We start from the raw sequence: 20,254 nt of genomic DNA, 5'->3' as shown, positions 1-20,254 counted from the left end.
CTCTCTGCCTGCCTCTCTGCCTACTTGTAATCTCTGTCTGTCAAATAAATAAATAAATAAATAAACAAATCTTTTAAAAAAAAATAAATAAAATCTTTAGGGGCACCTGGGTAGCTCAGTTGGTTAAGGTCAGCTTTAGGCTTTGGTCATGATCCCTGGGTCCTGGGTTCGAGCCCCGTGTTAAGTTTCCCATGCAGTGGGGAGTCTGCTTCTCCCTCTTCCTCTGCCCCCCCCACCTCATCTTTTCTCTCCTTCTCTCAAAACAAATAAATAAAATCTTTAAAAAGAAAAATCTATGGGAACTCCCTTAGAATAATTTATGCTAAAACATTCCTAATAAAGATAGGCAAGTTTTTCATTTGACTCTGCAGTTAGCACAGTTACAACCCTGAGCTCTATACCTGTTTATTTTTTTCAAAAAGATTTTATTTATTTATTTGAGAGAGAGAGAGTGTGTGTGGGGGAGGTAGGGGGTGGGGAAAGGCAGGGGGAGAGGAAGAGAGAATCTCAAGCAGACTCCATGCTGAGCACAGAGTCAGACTCGGGGCTGTATCTCAGCACCCCAGGATCATGACCTGAGCGAAATCAAGAGTCCGTGTCTCAGACGACTGAGCCACCCAGTCACTCCTACACTTGTTGATTTCTAAGGTGAAGTGTGATGAAAATAACATTTCTGGTCTTTTGTTATGGCACGTACATCTCTTGACTTCACAAGGAATTTCTAAAGGGCTTTACATTGCAAAAGTTTAAAAAGATCCCCTTCAAACACAGAAGTGGTAGCATGTTAGAACTGTCTCTAGTAAGAACTTTGAGAACCATTTCTTTATTTTACCTTAAATAAGAGATAATGTGTGCATTGAATAAGTGTTTGGCTGTCAGAAAAAATCAAGCAGACTTCAGAAAAAATTTTGATTTTTAGGCATTCTATTATAAATATTATAGGCTCAATGGCAAGTTTTTTGGGTTTTGTTTTTCTGGTTCTTCCTGGAAAAAAATGGTAGTTCCTGTCTTCTCTCTAGCTGAGTTAAGCTCCGTGGAAAAGAATTACTCATTAAATCAGAGATCCCAAAGGTATTAAAAAGTGCCTCCAATATAGGGGGTAATCTCTTTTCTATTCCAGGCATGAACAAAGAGTACCCCTTACTCCAAACATCAAACACATCTGTCCAATACAGTTACTCAGCTGAAAGAATAACTTACCTCCTGGCAGACAAGTTTGCTTCTCTATAGATTGTGTGAAATTCTGACATATAGCCTCAAAATTAAAGGCGTTAACCCTTCCTGGGGCGCCTGGCTAGCTCAGTGGGTTGCCTTCGGCCCAGGTCATGATCTCAGGGTCCTGGTATCCTTGCTCAGTGGGGAGCCTGCTTCTCTGCCCCTCTCCCCAGCTCATAACAAACTCTCTCTCTCGCTCGCTCTCATTCTTTCAAATAGATAAATTTAAAAAAAAAAATTTTTTTTTTTTAAGGAGTTGGCCCTTCTCAAATAACTAATCCTAACAGAAATTTTACATACATTCATTTCCAAAACATGCTTTTCTCTGATTAGGAGACTTACTTATACAGGAGTGCTTCTTTTTTTTTTTTTTTTAAGATTTTATTTATTTATTTGACAGACAGAGATCACAAGTAGGCAGAGAGGCAGGCAGAGAGAGAGGAGGAAGCAGGCTCCCTGCTGAGCAGAGAGCCAGATGTGGGGCTCCATCCCAGGACCCTGGGATCATGACCTGAGCCGAAGGCAGAGGCCCCAACCCACTGAGCCACCCAGGCGCCCCACAGGAGTGCTTCTTACCTTAAAAACCAGGGTTTTTGAGATCGAAGCCAAACCAATCACCTCTCCTTAGTTCTTCCCTTGAAAAAGTAGCTGATATTTGTGATGATTTAACAGGAGCATCCTTGTTGGCTTTTGAAAGGACTAATTATTTGAAAATTGAAGGATGGAACAAAAAAAAAAGCCACATTTCACATTGGAATGATGGAGAATTGAAAGCTAATTATATCTCTTCTTGTGCAAGCACAGTGACCAGCCTTTTTATATGCCTTGTCCCCTTTGCCTCTTCACAGCCATCCTCTAGTGTGACTTTTCTGTAGCCACAATGCACCAGTGTCCTTGCACATGCCATTACCTTCATCGGGGGCACCTCCCTTCCTTCACTCCCCTAAATTTCACCAACTCCTGCTTACCTCTTTAGGTTTTGGTAGAAAAGTCACTTGCGGGGGGAAGTCTTCTCTGCCTTTCATAGCTTTCTGGATACATCCCAGATGCTGTACTGTATCATGACTGTCAGTTTGTGTCTCTTCTGAGTTGATGTAGGCTCAGCACCATTTTTTTTTTTTAAGATTTTATTTATTCATTTGAAAGAGAGCTGGGGAGAGCAGCAGAGGGGGAAGGGTAAGCAGACTCTCTGCTGAGCAGAGCCCGATGTGGGGCTCGATCCCAGGACCCTGAGATCATGACCTGAGCTGAAGGCAGGCACATATGGACTGAGCCCCCCAGACGCCCCATGGCCAGGCACCATTCTGCATATTAGAAGTTCACCAACATTTATTAAGTCCGTTGTATGGGTTTTTAATTACTACTTTTTATTATTAAGTTGTTAAAGGTTTAAATGGGGGAAGTTCATTGTAAAAAAATGAACTAACAAATTTTGAAGACAATGTTTTTGGGTGTGGGTCTTTTAAGGTTCAACAATTTTGATTTAGTTAAAGTTTAGGGATAACTAGATCTAACTTTCTCAAAAGGAAGTTGTGTGGGTGTAAAATGATTTGAGTTTCTCAGTGAAACAATAAATTTTTATGATTTTGCCATTAGAGTTGATGAGACAATGGGATTATCTAAAAACGGAGCATACAATGCTATCTAGTGTCAGCTCTCTAGCAGGAATGACTGGGAGAAGGAGCCCAAAGATACAGAACTTCCTTTAAAAAAAAAAAAAAGATATTACCGATTCCAAGATACACAGGACAGACTAGTAAATAATAAGAAGCAGACTTCAATATATCATTCATAAAAGGGGACATTTTTCTAAATAGTATCATCCTTTGTGATTTCTTTGTTTTTGACAAAAACCCATAGATACTCTTATTGGATTTATCTGTCCACATTATGGATCTAGACTGTTATGGAGTAGGCTTGTCCATTTCAAGGTAGTGCTGAGAATGGCTGAGAAATGGAGGAGAGGTGGTATTTCAGCTCCATTAGTCTCTGGCATTATCTCTGGTTCACCTCATTGTCAATGGTTTTCATTTGGCATCTACTGAAGACCATCTCTCACTTGTTCCTTAATTCTTGTTATTGAAAAGCAGATATTTTTACCAGCAATAAGCTTGATTGCTGGAGGGTATGGGGTAGTCACTAGGTAGACCTGGCCCCTTAGAAGGAAAAAGGGCTACTGCAGATAAGCCTCAGGGAAGGAAGTGGGGGAGGGAAGCCAAGGAAAGGCTGTTGTGAGGAGATCAGCCCCTTATACCCAGACTATTATTGTTTGCCCAGTCACCCAGGAAGATCTCCTGTTAATCTGAAGTTTCCATGTCTCACAGGAAATAAAACCAAGCTAAGTTGGAGATCTCCGTTAGAATTGTGAAAAGAATGAGCCGTCTTTTTCTTAATGATTGGAAATTTATAAAATATGGTTCTTGAAATATCTTTACCCAGGTGTCACAGCAAAAGCTGTGACCAACTCCCCCCCCCCCGCCCCCCAATATGGGAGAAGAGAAATATAGAAGGATTTCATGGAAGAGGAGAGTGTGGCTAATACTGGAAGAATTTTTTGCTGGAGAGGTGTCAAGTTTGAGGAACCGTGATCACTTGAGATTACCTTAGAAGAAAACTCCTCCTGGGCAATGTTTGTATATGTAGTTTCTTTGGGATGTGGAATGGTTTATGCTTAGAAAGAGAAGTAGACTTTTGAAATTACTCACTAATTTATCTCTGAGGGCACAAAATTAATTTTTTAAAAGCATACCTAATGTAAGATTCATTTAAATACCAGTCTTCTAGAAATCTGAGCTGCTACTCCTGTATCCTAAGTATGTGGGACCGCCTGGGTGGCTCAATAGGTTAAGCATCTGCCTTCAGCTCAGGTCCTGATCAGGGTCCTGGGATGGAGCCCAGCTTCAGCTCCCTGCTCAGCAGGGAGTCTGCTTCTTCCTCTACCTCCCCCTATCCCCGCCTCTCCCCAGCTTACCTGCACAGGCACTCTTTCTCTCTCTCTCTCTCAAAAAGAAAAGAAAGAAAAGAAAAAAAGAAACAACAACAACAAAGAACTTTAGCGTGTGGTTTTGAAGATATTTCAGTCTTAAAGGTTATTAGGAGTTAGAGAAAGCAGTGTAGACAGTTGGTTATACCTCAGCTCAAGTTAAGTTCTTACATGCTGTGTAATGTGAATTAAGTAATTTTATCTCTTTAAGCCTTAGTTTTTCAATGAAATAATGTAGTTAGACTCAAGTTTTCTCTGATGTTCTTTTTTAGTTCTATAATTGTGATTTTTTAAGAGAAAAGAGATCTTGTTTTGTAATATTCAAAAGAACCTAATACTTGAGTTATCACAAAATTAAATACATCTCATGCAGCTTAATAATCATGATTCTTTGTGAGAAAAACAAATAGATTTAAGAGACAAAAACAAGTTCTGAAGAAGTAGGACTATAACCCAGGGTTTCTTAGTTTCTGACCTGCCGTTCTTTAAATAGAATCTAGTTGTATGTACTTTGCCCTGCCTCCCAGTTTCTCTGCTAATAATGTCTGATTATTTTCTCCATCAAAGCTCACCATCACCTAAGCCCTAAGCTGAGAGACCGTCAAATCACTAAGTATAGGATTTAGAGCAGATGGTCACAACCAATATAGGTTACCGATGTATTCTATGTTCAAACAAGTACAGACCTTCATAGCGTAGTATCAGTTGGATATTTTGAGTTAATCTTAGCTCTGGTCACTTTAATTAACCCTCATATTTAGCTGAGATGAGCTGTGGCTTTATTTATTAATTCATTTTACAGAACACTGCACACAGACCTCCAATGTTTGCTTAGTTTGCCAAGGGCAGTGTTGTATGGCTTCACGAGTGTTCCATGCAGTGAAAGTGCTTGTCAGTGGGGCTTTAAAAAGTGAACTTCTCACTGATGTGGATATTCAGTACACCTAACACTCAGAGCCTGATTTTATTTTCTTTTATTGAGACACACATGGATCTCACTGGTAATAGATTGTTTTTAATTTTAGAATTCTATGCACTATATATCATGGACCACTTTACTAAATATTGAGCAGTCGAGCGGGGAAAATGTTGATGCTTTTTGAAAGTTATATTCAGGGTATTCAAGGGGGAGAGGTGTAATTTGTAATTGACATGCAAGGAACTTTAAGAAATGTAGACTACCCTTGGGTGCCCTGCTGACAGGAATGTAGAATGGTATAGCCACTCCAGAAAGTTTGGTGGTTAGCACCGAGGCTGTGTAACAAGCATCCTGGAACCAGCGGCTCCAAGAAGCCCTGGCCACTGATGCTGGCCGGTTCAGAGCAGCTCCTGGCCCAGGATCCAGCAGCAAGGCCCTCCCTGGTGGGTGACTGCTTTTCTGTCTTCCTTAAATATTTAAACAGAATTATCATACGGTCCAGCAATTCTTCTCCTAGGTCTATATTCAGAAGAATTGAAAGCAGGGACTCCAATAGCTACTTCTACCTATGTTCACGGCAGTATTGCTCACAATAGACAGAAGGTGGGAACAACCCAAATGTACATCAACAGAAGAAGAGATAAACAGGTTTGGTGTATATACACATAGTGAAATACTATTGAGCCTTCAATAGGATGAAATTCTAATACATCCTACAACATGGATGAAGCTTGAAAACATTATGCAAAGTGAAATAAGCCAGACACGGAAGGACAGATATCATGTGATACCACTTAGATGCTAGAATAGGTGAATTTATAGCGACAAAAAGCAAAATAAAAAGTAGCAGGGACTGAGAGAAGGCGGACGAGTTACGGTTGAATGGATAGAGTGTATGTTTGGGATAATGAAAAGATGCTGGAAATGGCGAGTGGAAATAGTTTGACAACATTGTGAATGGGGAGGCCTGGGTGGCTCAGTCGCTAAGTGTCTGCCTTTAGCTCAGGTCATGATCCCGGGGTCCCAGGATCAAACCCCCCTTCGGGCTCTCTGCTCAGTGGGAAGCCTCCTTCTCCCTCTCCCTCTCCCCTAGCTTGTGTTCCCTCTCTCATTGTGTCTCTCTCTGTCAAGTAAATAAATAAAAATCTGGAAAAAAGAAAAACATTACGAATGTACTTAATGCTGTTAAACTGTACACTTAAAAATGGTTAAAATGGCAGATTTTATGTTATGTATATTTTATCGCATGTGCACACACGGACACACACATGTGCACACACATGTGCACACACGGACCTCAAAGAAAAAGAAGCGTAGGGCCATTTCTAAGTCTTGCTGTATTAAGTCCTATTTTTCTACCTTTTTCATGGCTTTGCTTCATTCGCCACAGAGAGCTTCTTAGTGTGGGCTCAGTATCCTTGATGTTGGCCTGATGGACGTGTTTAGGTCAGAATCCACTGGTTTTGGTACAAGGAAGCTTGCTTTTTATATTTGTTGAAAATTTTGAGGGTGGGTAGGTGAGGGAGACGTAGTTTAATGTGGGAAAACAGTGCATGTTGGACTTAACCATGCTAACAAGGAAAGCGTGCCTTTGTGGCAAACCGAAAGGCTAGGAATCCCGAGTGATGAAACACAGGCCTTCCGGCCCTCACTCTGTTCCTGATTTCTGGTTGTGGGAATCTGTTCTGAATCCAACTGCAAGTGGAAAACCCATCTTTGGCTGGGCAGCCAGGGCGGCCCTCCTGCCAATCCCCTAAATGTGTTGTTGAAACTTTGGCCCTGGGAGGATGGAGCTGAGGCTGTCTTCCCAAGATCTGTGCAGCTGTCAAGGTGGCCGTGATGGGACTGTGACCGGCCTCTACACTACATTTTGGCAGTGACCTTGAGACCTGCCAGCTCACAGCAGCTGTCCTGGTTCTTTCTCTCCTGCCACAGTTGCCTGGCCAGGGGACTGAGGGGAGGGAGCTAAACTCCTCTGGCTCTAGCATTCTCTGGGGACTGGCAAGTTCCAACTTTAGTGCCCAGCTCTCTCAGTGCCTACCACCTACTGGGCGCGGTGGCAGTCCAGGTGCGTGAGTGTGGGTGGCTGCTAGTGCCACCTCTGGCTCAGCTCCCAGTCTCTGGGAAGTGGGTGGCCCTAGTGGCCCTGGTGGTCCTGTCTGACCATCAGCCTGGTGAGCAGACAGGCTCTGGGGGTGGGGGGGGGGAGCAGGAACCTGCTTGGCAGCTCCGGGGAGAGATGCTCAGTGACAGTTGATGATCTCCCGAGACTGAGGAGCCAAAGGTGCCCCTTTTGTCCCAAAGGTATGAGCCCATCTTCTGGACCGGAGGGGTATCTTTAGGAAATGAAGGTCACCAGAGATGTCTAGAGCGAGAGAGAAATCTTTTCTCTCCAGCCACTGAGAGTGGCAAGTGTATTTTGAAAACTCCTCCCCCTCTCCTTGTCCTCATCCTGTCCTTTTCCTTTCAAGTGGCTTCATTAGTATTTTTTAATCCGCCTTTGTCATTGGACATTTATTGACAGAAATCAAATTGCTGTGTTTCTGGGCAAAGCGCCTGCTGCAAAGAGGTGTGGTTCCCGGGGAATGAGACACGCAGCCCAACAGCTGAGCCTACACTGTCCTCACATAACCTCCCTGCCTTAAATATCGCCAATATTTAGCCTTGCCTTATAAAGTAAAAATGCACAATACCTTCCAGAGTTTCAGCAAGCCCAAATGCCCCCCTCGGCTCAGTTATATCTCCTGTACGTTGGAGGCAGAGCCGCGCACCCCTCCCCCCGCGCAGACCTGCCCTCGGAGCCGCCAAGAGGTTACTAATCAGGGAGCCTCCGCCATCGATCCGATGGTGGAGACCTGGGGGATTTGTGTGCATTGTTTTTGCTGAAGCCTCCTGTGATTTCGGCGCGACCAGATCCTCTGCAGCGCACTCCATGTCGCAGCTTGTGGCTGCCTGTGTCCTGTGGTGAGAGCGGAGCCGCACAGGAGATCCTTTGTCTAGGAAGGCTAGCAGAGAAGATCACTTTGGAGTTGCTAAGCTCTGCATTGCCATTGGCTGCACTCTTTGTGGGGCTGTTTTTGCAAAAGGCATGCCCAGCACGTCTACAGTGCTGGCAGGCCAGGGCTGCCTTTAAACACCATGATAATAATACCAAAAAGCAGTTTGCAGAACTGTTCCACTGTAGAGGCTTCCTCTGCAGAAGCAAGCAAGATGGCTACCTCGTGGGCTTCGCTGTGAAGAATGCAGAGGCTAATTAAGACAGACTTTAAGGGGAAAAAAGGGTATTTCCCTACTTCATCTTTATGCAAGGCTTTTTTTCAGTGACTTTTAAAGTATACATTTTACATAAGCTCTTTAGGTTCTGCCTAGCAAACATGTTGATGATTTTAAATGGTCTAAGTAGTTTTATAGAGAAATAGCCAAAAATTTCGGGGGGGGGGTGGGAGCTAATATTTTTTTCTTAAACGGAGGCTCATTTTGCAATTTGATTTTTTTTAGGTTATAAAAGAAAACAAGAGGCCCCAGAGGGAAAAGAAGCCCAAAGTTTTAAAGGTAATCAGTTATTGATTAAATCATATTTAATTTTTTGCCATTTTATATAGTATTTTTCTGTCACTTAGGAGTAAATTTGGAGTACAGTGGATGTGAATTCTCCCAGATTTTCAGTAGATAAATGAATTTTCACTCAACTGAAGTGTTTCTGTCTCTCCCTCTCTCTCTTTTTTTGATGTGCTGTATGGTGTACATATTAGCATCCTTTATTTTCAACTCCCCACAAGTCTGCAAAAGGAAAAGTTTATATGCAAAGTGTTGTGAATAAAATTTGTTTTTCTTTGTAGATCCTTTTGTAGCATCTGCCTTTGTGATGTTGCACCAGTGTGTAAACTTAAGCTCTTAAGGAGACACTATTTGAAGTTGACAGCTATGATCCATTGTGATTTTAATAGACCTTCCATTAGATACTATTTTAAAATGTGTGGTTTTGCTTTCCAAAGAGAAAGGTCCTTAGAGGTTTTAGTTCAACTTAAAATATGTAAGCCATCGAGATCAGCCAAATTATCATTGCCTGATCCCAGATTCTCATTGTATCATTTTTAATTTTGGCATTCATAGAGCTGTAGAAATATGCATGTTTTCTTTATTTTCAGTAGTTTGCCTAATGAGTATTTAGCAGTAACCTAATTCGGTTGTAAGCTAACAGTCTGTGATATGAGCTTTGTACAGTATTTAGAAGGGTTAATTTAAAAGCATATGGCACTACTCAAAGTTCAAGGCTAGCTTTAGTTTAGCAAATGGGTGCTTATGTGTTAAAGGTTTCAAGTGGCATATTGCTGTTATAAATGTAAGCAACCTGAGCAAGTAACCTTTTTAATTCAAAAAAGACCTTAAGCAGTAAAACTGATCTTTAAAATTATATCATGTATATATAATTAACAACATTTTCACCTAATCTTAGCTTTTCTTTTGCAAATAAAGTTTTAGCACTCAAAGAGGAACAACATGTTGAACTATGGATGTGGCACATTTTTATGTCATTTGCTTCCCCCGTTGTGTACCTTGAAAATGTTATTGACATGGAGAACCAAACCTTGCATTGCTTTCAAATTTGTCTGACCACCTTGAGTTTCTGTTTCCTGTGTGTACGCGGCCGTTGCCATGTACATTTTCATCAACCAACAAGTATTTGTTTAATATTTACCACACAGCCATCAGTGTTCTAGGCACTGTGAAATGAATGAAATTGCTTGGCACAAATTCTTATTGGGCCTGGACAAATAGAATACTGGTTATTTTCAAGGTAAATTAACCCCTCCTGTTTTTCTTCAGGATATTGATCCACCCGCCCCCTTTTGCTTCCTTCCCCTCCTCCAACTATAGAACTGTATCATTAAAAGCTCTGCTTGTATTTCTTAATCTCTTCTCACACTTTCCGTGTTGAGTGTATCCATTTCAGGTGTTTTTTTCTTCAGATTTTCAAGTGAGAAATCATTTTAGTGCTGCTGTTAAAATGGCTCTCAAATTTGCAGGGGTTAGGGTGGGGGCATAGAGAAAGGGTTCAGTTGCATGGACAGACTGATCTAGAAGAAGCTTGGTAGCTAAATCATCATCTGCCTTTGCTAGGAAGTGAAATTGGGTTTGGGGGGATACTACTTAATTCTATGTTTATTTTGTTAGTCTGTGGGTGTCCTGTCACCTGAAATAAATTTCAGAAGTAAATATACCGTGTGTTGCTTTTTTGAATTATGGCAGTGGACTCTGACTTATTTTAAAATAAAGTGCCTGTGAGTGGCTGAATTTCATGTGCCACAGCAATGAAACTGAACTGTTGCTCACTTTCCTCTATAGTTATCAATTGTTGTACAGGAATAGGGAAATGCCCTAAAAGGAAAAATAATAATTTTTCCCTCTGATGTTGGTATTTTAAAGTGTTTTCTTTTATCTTCTACTGGCTATAATATATTTCGTTCACCAGAGAAAGCTTTGTTTCTTTGTTCCACAGTAGAAATGCTAAAATACTTTCAGATTTTAGTTTGATATGTGTAAAATAGATAGAATATTGTACAACCCTGAAGGAGATGTTATGAAAACTAAATTCATATTTTGGGAGGGAGGGCGGGGGAAGAGTACAACTTTCAGCTTAAGGTTTCATGGGTGAGGACTTAGTGTTCTGCTGGGTGCTACCTGGGGGAGCAGTGATGGGAGGCTACAGGTTACAGCTTGGTCTCCTTTCATAATTCTCTCTTTGCCTTAGGCATTGTGCCAGAGATGTAGTCCACTTCCTTTGACTCTGGCCTCTTAGATCTTCAGATCTGGGTCCCTTGCTCTTTGTCAGGGTGGATGCTGCAGGTATCCTAAGCAGAGATTTGATGTGCATTTTCTGTGAAGAAGTAGTTGGACAGGTGAAGAGTCTGATGAGGGAAATGGGGTGCAGAAGCCTGTCCCATTCTACTCTGAACCTGCTAACTAAATATTGAATCCAGTTGCGGGGCTGAAATTGCCTGGTATGTCTCATACCTCTCACTTTTAAGCACTCTATTATCTATATCAATAACCTGTATTCATTTTATTATAGTTCAAAATGTAAAAGTGTGGATAGTGCCTTCAAATCCCTGACTAGAGAGAGAATTCTCCTCTAGCTGAAATGACAGTTTCTGTTCAAAGTGCTCAAACTGCCAGAATGGGTATCAAATGATGGGGGTAGGAGATAAGCAAAGCACAAATTCCTGTTCCCACTGGTCTGAAGGACCAGGTTCCTGCTCAAGCCCTATTGATTATCAACTAGAGTTATTTTATATATACGTGGCAGCTTATTGGCTGGGCTGTAATTGTCTCTTTGACTCTTGAGTAAGGTAAAAGTGGAAATAATTTCAGGTTTTGATTCATAAAATTGGACTTGTGAGTGGCATGATTTTGGAACTCCACTTGGCAGAAACATTTATGTAAATATAATCTCTACTTGGTGTGTCAGGGTAAGAGGATATATTCCCTTAAGAGAATGTTGATTTTAAGGTAATACACTTTCGTTAGGTCATTAGTCATTGTCCCTGGAAAAAATCAGATTGCATGGTCATTTGGGGGTATCGAGGGGAATTTAATAAAGGAATTGTTTAAAAGATGTGGGCAGGGGTAAGGGCGAAATGAGGGATGGCAAAGCATCCCAAGACTAGTGACCGCAGAGCTTTCTCACCGTTCTTAGACCTGAAGGGGCCAAGGAGTGGGAGCGGAAACCCAGATAGAAACAATAGTTGGAACTGAAGAAATGGAGGAGGGGTTTTTATTGCAGCCTTTGATACTAGGATGTTTCTGCAGAGAGAAGGTTTTGGGGGCTGGGGGATGCAAATAAATACCCTGCCCTCCAGTTTTCTGCTGCTTTCATTCATGGATCTGATCAGAAGCCAAAAGGGACCAGTCGGCCAGTCGGTTGAGTGTGGACCAAGAGGGGCAGACAGAACATAGTCAGCATCACTAGCGACTACAGGGACAGGATAGGGTGATGGGTTCAAAAATGGTACCAGAACCATTATTACAATATGGTAACATTAGACGAGCCTGGGTGAAGTGTATGTAAGAAACCCTGCACGGTGTTTGCAACTTATCTGTAAATCTAAAATCATTTTTTTTTTAAAGATTTTATTTATTAGGGCACCTGGGTGGCTCAGTCATTGGGCATCTTCCTTCGGCTCAGGTCATGATCCCAGGGTCCTGGGATCGAGCCCCGAATCGGGCACCCAGCTAAGCGGAAAGTCTGCTTCTCCCTCTCCCACTCCCTCTGCTTGTGTTCCCTCTCTCACTGTGTCTCTCTCTGTCAAATGAACAAAATAAAGTCTTTAAAAAAACGATTTTATTCATTTATTTAACAGAGAGCAAGAGAGCATAAGCAGGGGAATTAGAGGAAAAGGGAGAAGCAGGCTCCCCGCCCAGCAGAGAACCCAATGAGGGAGTCGATCCCAGGATCCTGGGATCAGCACCAAGCTGAAAGCAGACGCTTAACCATCTGAGCCATCCAGGCGCCCCTAAAATCATTTCAAAATAAAAAGTGTGGGCATCTGTGAGCGGGAACCATATTTATACATTCTATAATTAGAGAGACTCTTTCGAGGGCAGTAGGGAATATTTTCTAGCTATTAGGTTATAAAATATAATCAGAGTCACAATTGCAAGAACTGAGTGAACAAATATAAAGAAATGGCAGTGGATATTAAACCAGGAAACGGTCTACAGATGATTTAGAAAAGAAAAAATGAAAGCTAAGTGATCTTCCTGCTAGCTTCTACACTGGCAGCCCAGCTCTTCACTGTTTCCTTCCTTCCTTGATGATGCTGATAAAGGAGAGAACAAGTACTGCTGGGGGCTGATGGGGGACATAGACATACCTAAATAGATTTTTAAAATATTTTATTTATTTATTTTTCAGAGGAAGAAAGATAGCACAAGTGGGGGGAGTGGCAGGCAGAGGGAGAAGCAGGCTCCCTGCTGAGGAGTTTGATCCTAGAACCCTGGGATTATGAAAAGCCGAAGGCAGTTGCTTAACCAACTGAGCCATCCCTACTTAAATATTTTTTGAAAACTGTTTTAAAAGGAGAATCAAATCATAAATAAATCATATTCGTATATGGTCTTGATTTGCATGACATAGTGACATTCAAAATATTTAGTACCATCATTGCCTGGCACATAGTAAATGTTGAGTAAGCTCAGTTTCCTGAACAACAACATTTGCATTGAATCATTTCTCTTTTTTTTAGCCACATGCTAAATGCTGGGGCTTCAATGGTGTATAAGACCAAAATGATTTCTGCCCTCATGGAGATGAACTTTGCTTAGGAAAGGCAGGCAAAAATTAAAGACAAATGAGTAAATTACAAATTGTGGCATATGCTTTGAAGGAAACAAAAAAAGTTCCCAAGCTGGGGAAGTTTACCTCATATATTTGTGAGCTGTTCCCTTCATTTTTAAATTCTTATGCATACTGGCGCTGATTTAAAAGTACCAAATTAGATACAATTGAGTTATCTTGTTTATTTTTAAAACCCATTAAGCTAGGAGAAGTGGAAATTTGAACAGTTACTAAACATTTTTCTCTGCACACTTATCTACAACATTGTTTCAGTTAAAAAATCATTGGTAAATGATAAACTTTTCTTAACTGTAGTTATAATGTAGCATTCTATGACATAGTAACATGTTGCAAATTTAAGGGCTTGATCAAATACTGAGCTTGACCATTGTTCAGGCCAAAAAGCATGCCATTTTTAGAGTCCTTCACAGTCAAATGCAGTGAATCCCAGACTTCTGAGTATAATGGGCTCATAGGGAAAAATTCAGAGTGGGTGGTGAGAGTATCCAGAAAGCAAGACCAGCTTTTAAAAAATAAACAAAACCCCAAAACAAAAGGCATATACATTCAAAGATAATCTCAGAATATAGGCCAGTTATATAAATTTAGTTATTTAGTTTTATGATTCAACACATGGTTCTTATTTTCCTCATTATGTCATAAACTGGCAAAAATTGTCAAAGATGTGTGCTCATGCATCAGTGTTTAGTCACATGATCAAAGGCACGCGTGGGGTTTCTGGTTTGCATACCCAGAAACTGTAATATAGCACTTTGCCCAGAGATGATCAGACTGATTTCAGGGCTAGGTTCTCACTAAGCCAGCTCACACACAGTCAAATCATTCATTTATTATTGGAGCACGTACATTTCCAGTGACTCAAGACCCATGTTCATTCTGTAATTTCTAGGAATGATCCCAGAGAATCAGTGAATAAAAGCCAACTGGGGTGAATGGGCGTGAGGAAAATTTCATTCAAGCTACCCAAAAAAAAAAAAAAAAAAAAAAAAAAAATCTGTTGAATTCTTCCTAGCTAAGAAAAGAATATATACCTTGTGTCTTGAATACTTATGCTCATTTAAAACTTGTTTGTGTTTTCATAGTGCTGAACTAGAATGTATTTTTTTTAGAATGTATTTTTTTTTTAAGATTTTGTTCATTTATTTGACAGAGAGAGATCACAAGTAGGCAGAGAGGCAGGCAGAGAGAGAGGAGAAAGGAGGCTCTCCACGGAGCAGAGAGCCCGATGCGGGGCTCGATCCCAGTGCCCTGGGATCATGACCTGAGCCGAAGGCAGAGGCTTTAACCCACTGAGCCACCCAGGCGTCCCTAGAATGTATTTTTAAGAGCCAGAAAAAATGCTCAAAATAAATGTTAATAAATTTTTGTTGAAACCTTACTAGTATTTTAATTCATTTTCAGGTTTAATTAATGTAATAATTGAATGTCTTTCAGTGTCCAAAATGTTATAAAAATAATATTTTTAAAGATCTGATCACAAAATTTACCCACCACAGAGCTGATGCAAAAGAATGAAGATTATGGAATCTTTTTTTAACCTGTTGTGATGCTCTGTTATTTTAAATACTAACGTTTTGAGTCCTTTTTGAACTAATAGCAGGACTTTCTGCATGTGACAGGTTTTAAGAGAGGAGATGCTATAGTTTTATCATGTATGTTTAAAATTTACTGATGTCATATGAGTTTGATTAAACTACATGTTCTTTTTATGGTTCTAAAGAACCAGATGTTAAACAGTAAACTTATTATAGGAACTTACTTATTTTAAAGTACTAAATCATTTATTTTAAGTATTATGTGGAGTATGTGCTTAATTTTAAAGTACACACATAAACATACCTACATAAGACAGGATTGCTATAGAGTTAAATTAATTATTTAATACATGTAAAGTGGTTAGGACAGTTTGGTATGTAATAATTTCTATTATTATATCTAAATGTCTCATACGTGTTACTAAAAATATTAAGTGAACCTTTCAGAAAATGTGTATATTCTTAGCAGTACATTCACTTAATTACTTTATTTGAAAGCTATAAACTTATATTCCAGAAAGCCTTTTCTTTCCTTTAAAAATTCCACTTAGCTTTTTGTAATGAGGAATATCAGAAATAAGACTTCAAACCGTGAAAGTCCTAAATTTCTCTTTCCCCTTTTATTTTTAAATATTTTATAGGGATGCTTGGGTTGCCCAGTTGGTTGGGCGCCTGACTCTTGATTTCGACTGGGGTCATGATCTCAAGGTTGTGAGAAAAGCCCAAATCGAGCTCTGTGGTGGGCATAGAGTCTGCTTAAGATTCTCTGTCTGTCTGCCTCTCTCTCTCTATGTATGACTCACAATTAATGGTTGGTTTGAATTGTAGAACTGAGATACAAAGACAAAGGTAAGATGGACATGAACACACCCATCCAAAACAGAATACAAGTTTTAGGGATGTTTTCAAGTTATGTATCTTAAGCTTGTTTTCTTCCAGATAAGAATCACTTAATAAAGTTCTCACTAAATTATCAAAAAAGTTATCTTAAGGGGGCCTGGGTGGCTCAGTCATTAAGCGTCTGCCTTCATCTCTGATCATGGTCCCAGGGTCTTGGGATCAAGCCCCGAATCCGGCTCCCTGCTCAGCGGGAAGCCTGCTAGACTCTTCTACTCCCCGCCCCTCCCACCTGCCGCTTGTGTTCCCTCTCTTGCTGTCCCTCTCTCTCTGTCAAATAAATAAATAACATCTTTTAAAAAATTATCTTAAATATCTGAAGGCATTTTTTCTATCTTAGAAATGTTTTCACTTAATATCTTACATATTCATTTCACTTTAGAAAAAAAAGAATTATCTGGGGGCGCCTGAGTGGTTCAGTGGAACGATTAAGCCTCTGCCTTCAGCTCAGGTCATGATCCCGGGGTCCTGGGATCAAGCCCCACATTGGGCTCTCTGATTAGCAGGGAGCCTGCTCGCCCCCCCCCACCCCCCACCTGCCTCTCTGCCTACTTGTGATCCATCTCTCTCTCTCTCTGTCAAATAAATAAATAAATAAATCTTTTAAAAAATTATCTGATAACTTTATTTCAATTTTTGAAATAAGCTTAAAGTTTAGACAAAACTTCCTACTGAAAAAAAAATAGGGAAAGTATATCTGAAATTTTCTGAGCATTTAAATTATGATACCATAAATATCTGATGTTGTTAATTACTTTTCATTTTTTTATTTTGAACTTTATATCTCCTGTTGTATCAGCAGTACCCAAAGGAAGGTGGATGACCCTTAATGTCACATAGTCCTGGGTTAAGCTGTGTTTCATCTATTTACTGTATTACCTAAGGAAGTTTAAGTAAAGTCTGAGACCTATTTTCCATATCTGTAAAAGGGGAACAGTAACTAATCTACAGTGTTGTTTGAATACTTGGATAGTTTTTAATTTACTTAATTTATCTCATATATAGTGTATATTTAATAAATGATAGCTTACACCATCATTATTGTTTTTGTTGTGATTGTTACTGTAAAATCCTTTTTTAGAATATTAATGTGTTTAGATTTTGAGTTCTCACTTCTTTTAGAAGATTTTATTTATTATTTGAGAGAGAGTAAGAGAGTAGGAACAGCAGGGAGAGGGAGAGGCAGGCTCCCCACTGAGTGGGGAGCACATGGGGGGCTTAGTTCCAGGACCCTGGGATCTTGACTTGAGCTGAAGGCTTAACTGTCTGAGCCACCCAGGTGTCCCAAGTTCTCATTCTTCTTTTTCTTCTTTTTTTTTTTTTTTAAGATTTTTATTTATTTATTTATTTGAGAGAAGAGAAAGAGCACACAAGCAGGGGCAGCTGCAGGCAGAGGGAGAAGCAGGCTCCCTACTGAGCAGGGAGCCCGAAGCAGGGCTCTATCCCAGGACCCCGAGATCATGACCTGAGCCCGAGGCAGGTGCTTAACCGACTGAGCCACCCAGGGACCCCCTCATTCTTTAAACTAGATTGTAAACCTTTTAGTTCAGAGCAGCAGTCACTTTGTGTTCTGCATAGTGTCCTGGGCTTATAATTCAATAAATGTTAGTTAAGTGAATGATTAAATTAATGCATATCATGGCTTGATATCAGTTAGTTGGGTCGGAACTATAGAAATTACTATGCTGACATGTTGGTGTATAAGAGAAACTGTTTTCTGAAAGCATCTGGCCAGGCCTGAGTAGTCTGTGAAATGAATTGCTATGGAAATCAGGATATATATCTAATAATTTTAAACTAGTTGGATTGATTTTTCTCTAATTTTTACTTGAAAAAGCTAAATTTACAGAGACATTGAAAGAATAATACATTAAACTTTTGTATTCCTTTATATACTTTTTTTTTTTCTGGACGATGTGACATTTTACCTGTAAATACTTCAGCATGCCTCTTCTAAGAAAAGATTATTCTGTGTAACCATGATACAATTATTACACTAACGAAGTTTAATATTGACTCAGTCTAACCTAAAATACTGTGCTTTGGAAAATCTTTTCAGTTGTCCTCCCAACCCCCTAAAAATCCTTTGCAGCTGTTTTCCTCCTGACTCAGCATCCAGTCTTAGATCACATCTTGCATTGGGTTCTGTCTCTCTGATTACCTGGCTTTTCTACCATTTTGTGTGTGTGTGTGTTTTTTTCTTGACTGATGAGTTTGAATACTGCTTGTCTTTTCTGACATTCTTCTTTTTTTTTTTTTTTTAAGATTTTATTTATTTGTTTATTGTTTGACAGAGAGAGGGAGAGGGAGAGAGCAAGCAAGCACAAGGAGGCAGAGCCGCAGAGGGAGGAGAAGCAGGCTCTCCACTGAGTAGGGAACCCCAGCATTGGGCTCAGTCCCAGGACCCTGGATCATGACAAGAGCTGAAGGCAGACGCTTAACAGACTGAGCCACCCAGGCGCCCCTCTTTACTTACATTCTTATAAAATCTTTCAGTTTGATGGTCAAGAAGTCTGGGTAACTGGCAGTAAATTTCAGATTTTGGGTAGATTGTCCAGTTCACATTTAGCTGTTGGAGACTGTCCAATGATTCCTGGATTGGATCCTAAATTTCTAATTAGAGGAGGTAAGCAGATTGAAAAAAAAATTAGTGTAAATTCAGAGATTAAATTGTTCTTTTGCATCTACACCTGGTGGTAGCAGGGAACAGACGAGAAAGGGATAGCTTAGTTATTGGTTCACTAAAATAAAGAAACAAAAAAGTGAAGTAGGGGTATTTATAGGGCCATGGGGAAGGGCTTACAAATGTATTATTGGCTCGAAGTAAAGGTTTTGATGAATCTTATAAAAATCTGAAGTTTATTTGACTCAGATAAATAGAAGGTATTTCAGAATGTTAATTTTATCGCTCCACCCATGAAATCTAGTTTACTTAATGGCTGGTGTAAAATCACCGCAGCACCGCAGTTTAGAACATTTCATCAGAAATGTAATCCAGCTGTCTGGGGTTTATTTAAAGCCTCTGATATTTGATCTCTTCACTAAAACAAGTTAGGACCATCAGAAAGCTGAGTTACCTGGGCCACATTGCTTAAGATCCCATATGCATTAGGACACATGATACAGTTATAGGGGGCCTGACAGGCTAACGTCTGCTCAGTATAATTTCTAACAAAAATGGACTGTGAGGATTAATTTACAGGCTGCCCGTGGTCAGAAAGAAAAAGACAATATAAATAATGTTTTCCAATTTGACTTTTCATTCAGAATACTCAGATTTGTAGGGCAAGCAGTGTAAGGTGCTCAACTTTGAAAAAGAAAGCATCTGGTCTACCCCCCTACTTTTTTGTGAACTTCATTAAAATTTAAAAAAAAGTTTTTTGATATATTTTTGAACAACAGAAAAGCTATGAGTAGTACAGAGTAGTCCTGTATACCCCTCAGCAAGTTTTCCCAAATGTTAACATTTTATCTTGTTTGCTTTCTCTCTCCACAAAGATAGATCCCCGTGAATTCTTTAGTGTAACTTTCAAATGTGATGTCTCTTTATCCTAAATACTAAAATATGCATTTCCTTCAAACAGGGACCTCTTCTCACATAGTTATGTTATAAAGGTCAAAGTCAGTAAATTTAACATTGATATAATAACTAGCATTAACTAATCTACTGATCAGATTTCACCATTGTTTTTTTTTTTTTTTTTAAAGATTTATTTATTTATTTATTTATTTGACAGAGAGAGAGATCACAAGTAGACAGAGAGGCAGACAGAGAGAGAGAGGGAAGCAGGCTCCCTGCTGAGCAGGGAGCCCGATGCGGGGCTCGATCCCAGGACCCTGAGATCATGACCCGAGCTGAAGGCAGCGGCTTAACCCACTGAGCCACCCAGGTGCCCCTGTTTTTTTTTTTTTAAGATTTTATTTATTTATTTGACAGACAGAGATCACAAGTAGTCAGAGAGGCAGGAAGAGAGAGAGGGAGGAGGAAGCAGGCTCCCCGCTGAGCAGAGAGCCCGATGCGGGGCTCGATCCCAGGACCCTGGGATCATGACCTGAGCCGAAGGCAGAGGCTTTAACCCACTGAGCCACCCAGGCACCCCTTCACCATTGTTCTTAGTAATGTGATATCAAAAGATAATCTCAGATCCTGCTTTGCATTCAGTAGTTCTCTCTCTCTCTTTTTTTTAAGATTTTATTTATTTATTTGACAGAGATCACAAGTAGGCAGAAGCAGGCAGAGAGAGAGAGAGGAGGAAGCAGGCTCACTGCTGAGCAGAGAGCTCGATGTAGGGCTCGATCCCAGGACCCTGAGATTGTGACTTGAGCCGAAGGCGAGAGGCTTTAAC

At 40.2% G+C, this 20,254-nt stretch overlaps 1 protein-coding gene across 4 annotated transcripts in view; it reads left to right on the top strand.

Annotated features, from left to right (window-relative positions):
- TET1 (tet methylcytosine dioxygenase 1) overlaps positions 1 to 20,254 on the top strand; it is a gene marked incomplete at its 5' end in the record, with an annotated part of 126,189 nt that overhangs the window by 21,886 nt on the left and 84,049 nt on the right. For all 4 annotated transcript variants that reach the window (XM_080823355.1, XM_080823353.1, XM_080823354.1 and 1 more), the window contains one exon: positions 8,616 to 8,669. In XM_080823355.1, coding sequence (XP_080679481.1) covers positions 8,616 to 8,669 — 54 coding nt within the window. The remainder of the gene's footprint in view (positions 1 to 8,615; positions 8,670 to 20,254) is intronic.

Source organism: Martes martes (assembly GCF_963455335.1).
Source record: "Martes martes genome assembly, chromosome: 14".
NCBI lineage: Eukaryota > Metazoa > Chordata > Mammalia > Carnivora > Mustelidae > Martes > Martes martes.
The sequence above is the reverse complement of the archived record's forward strand: the minus strand, read 5'-3'. Positions and strand labels throughout refer to the sequence as shown.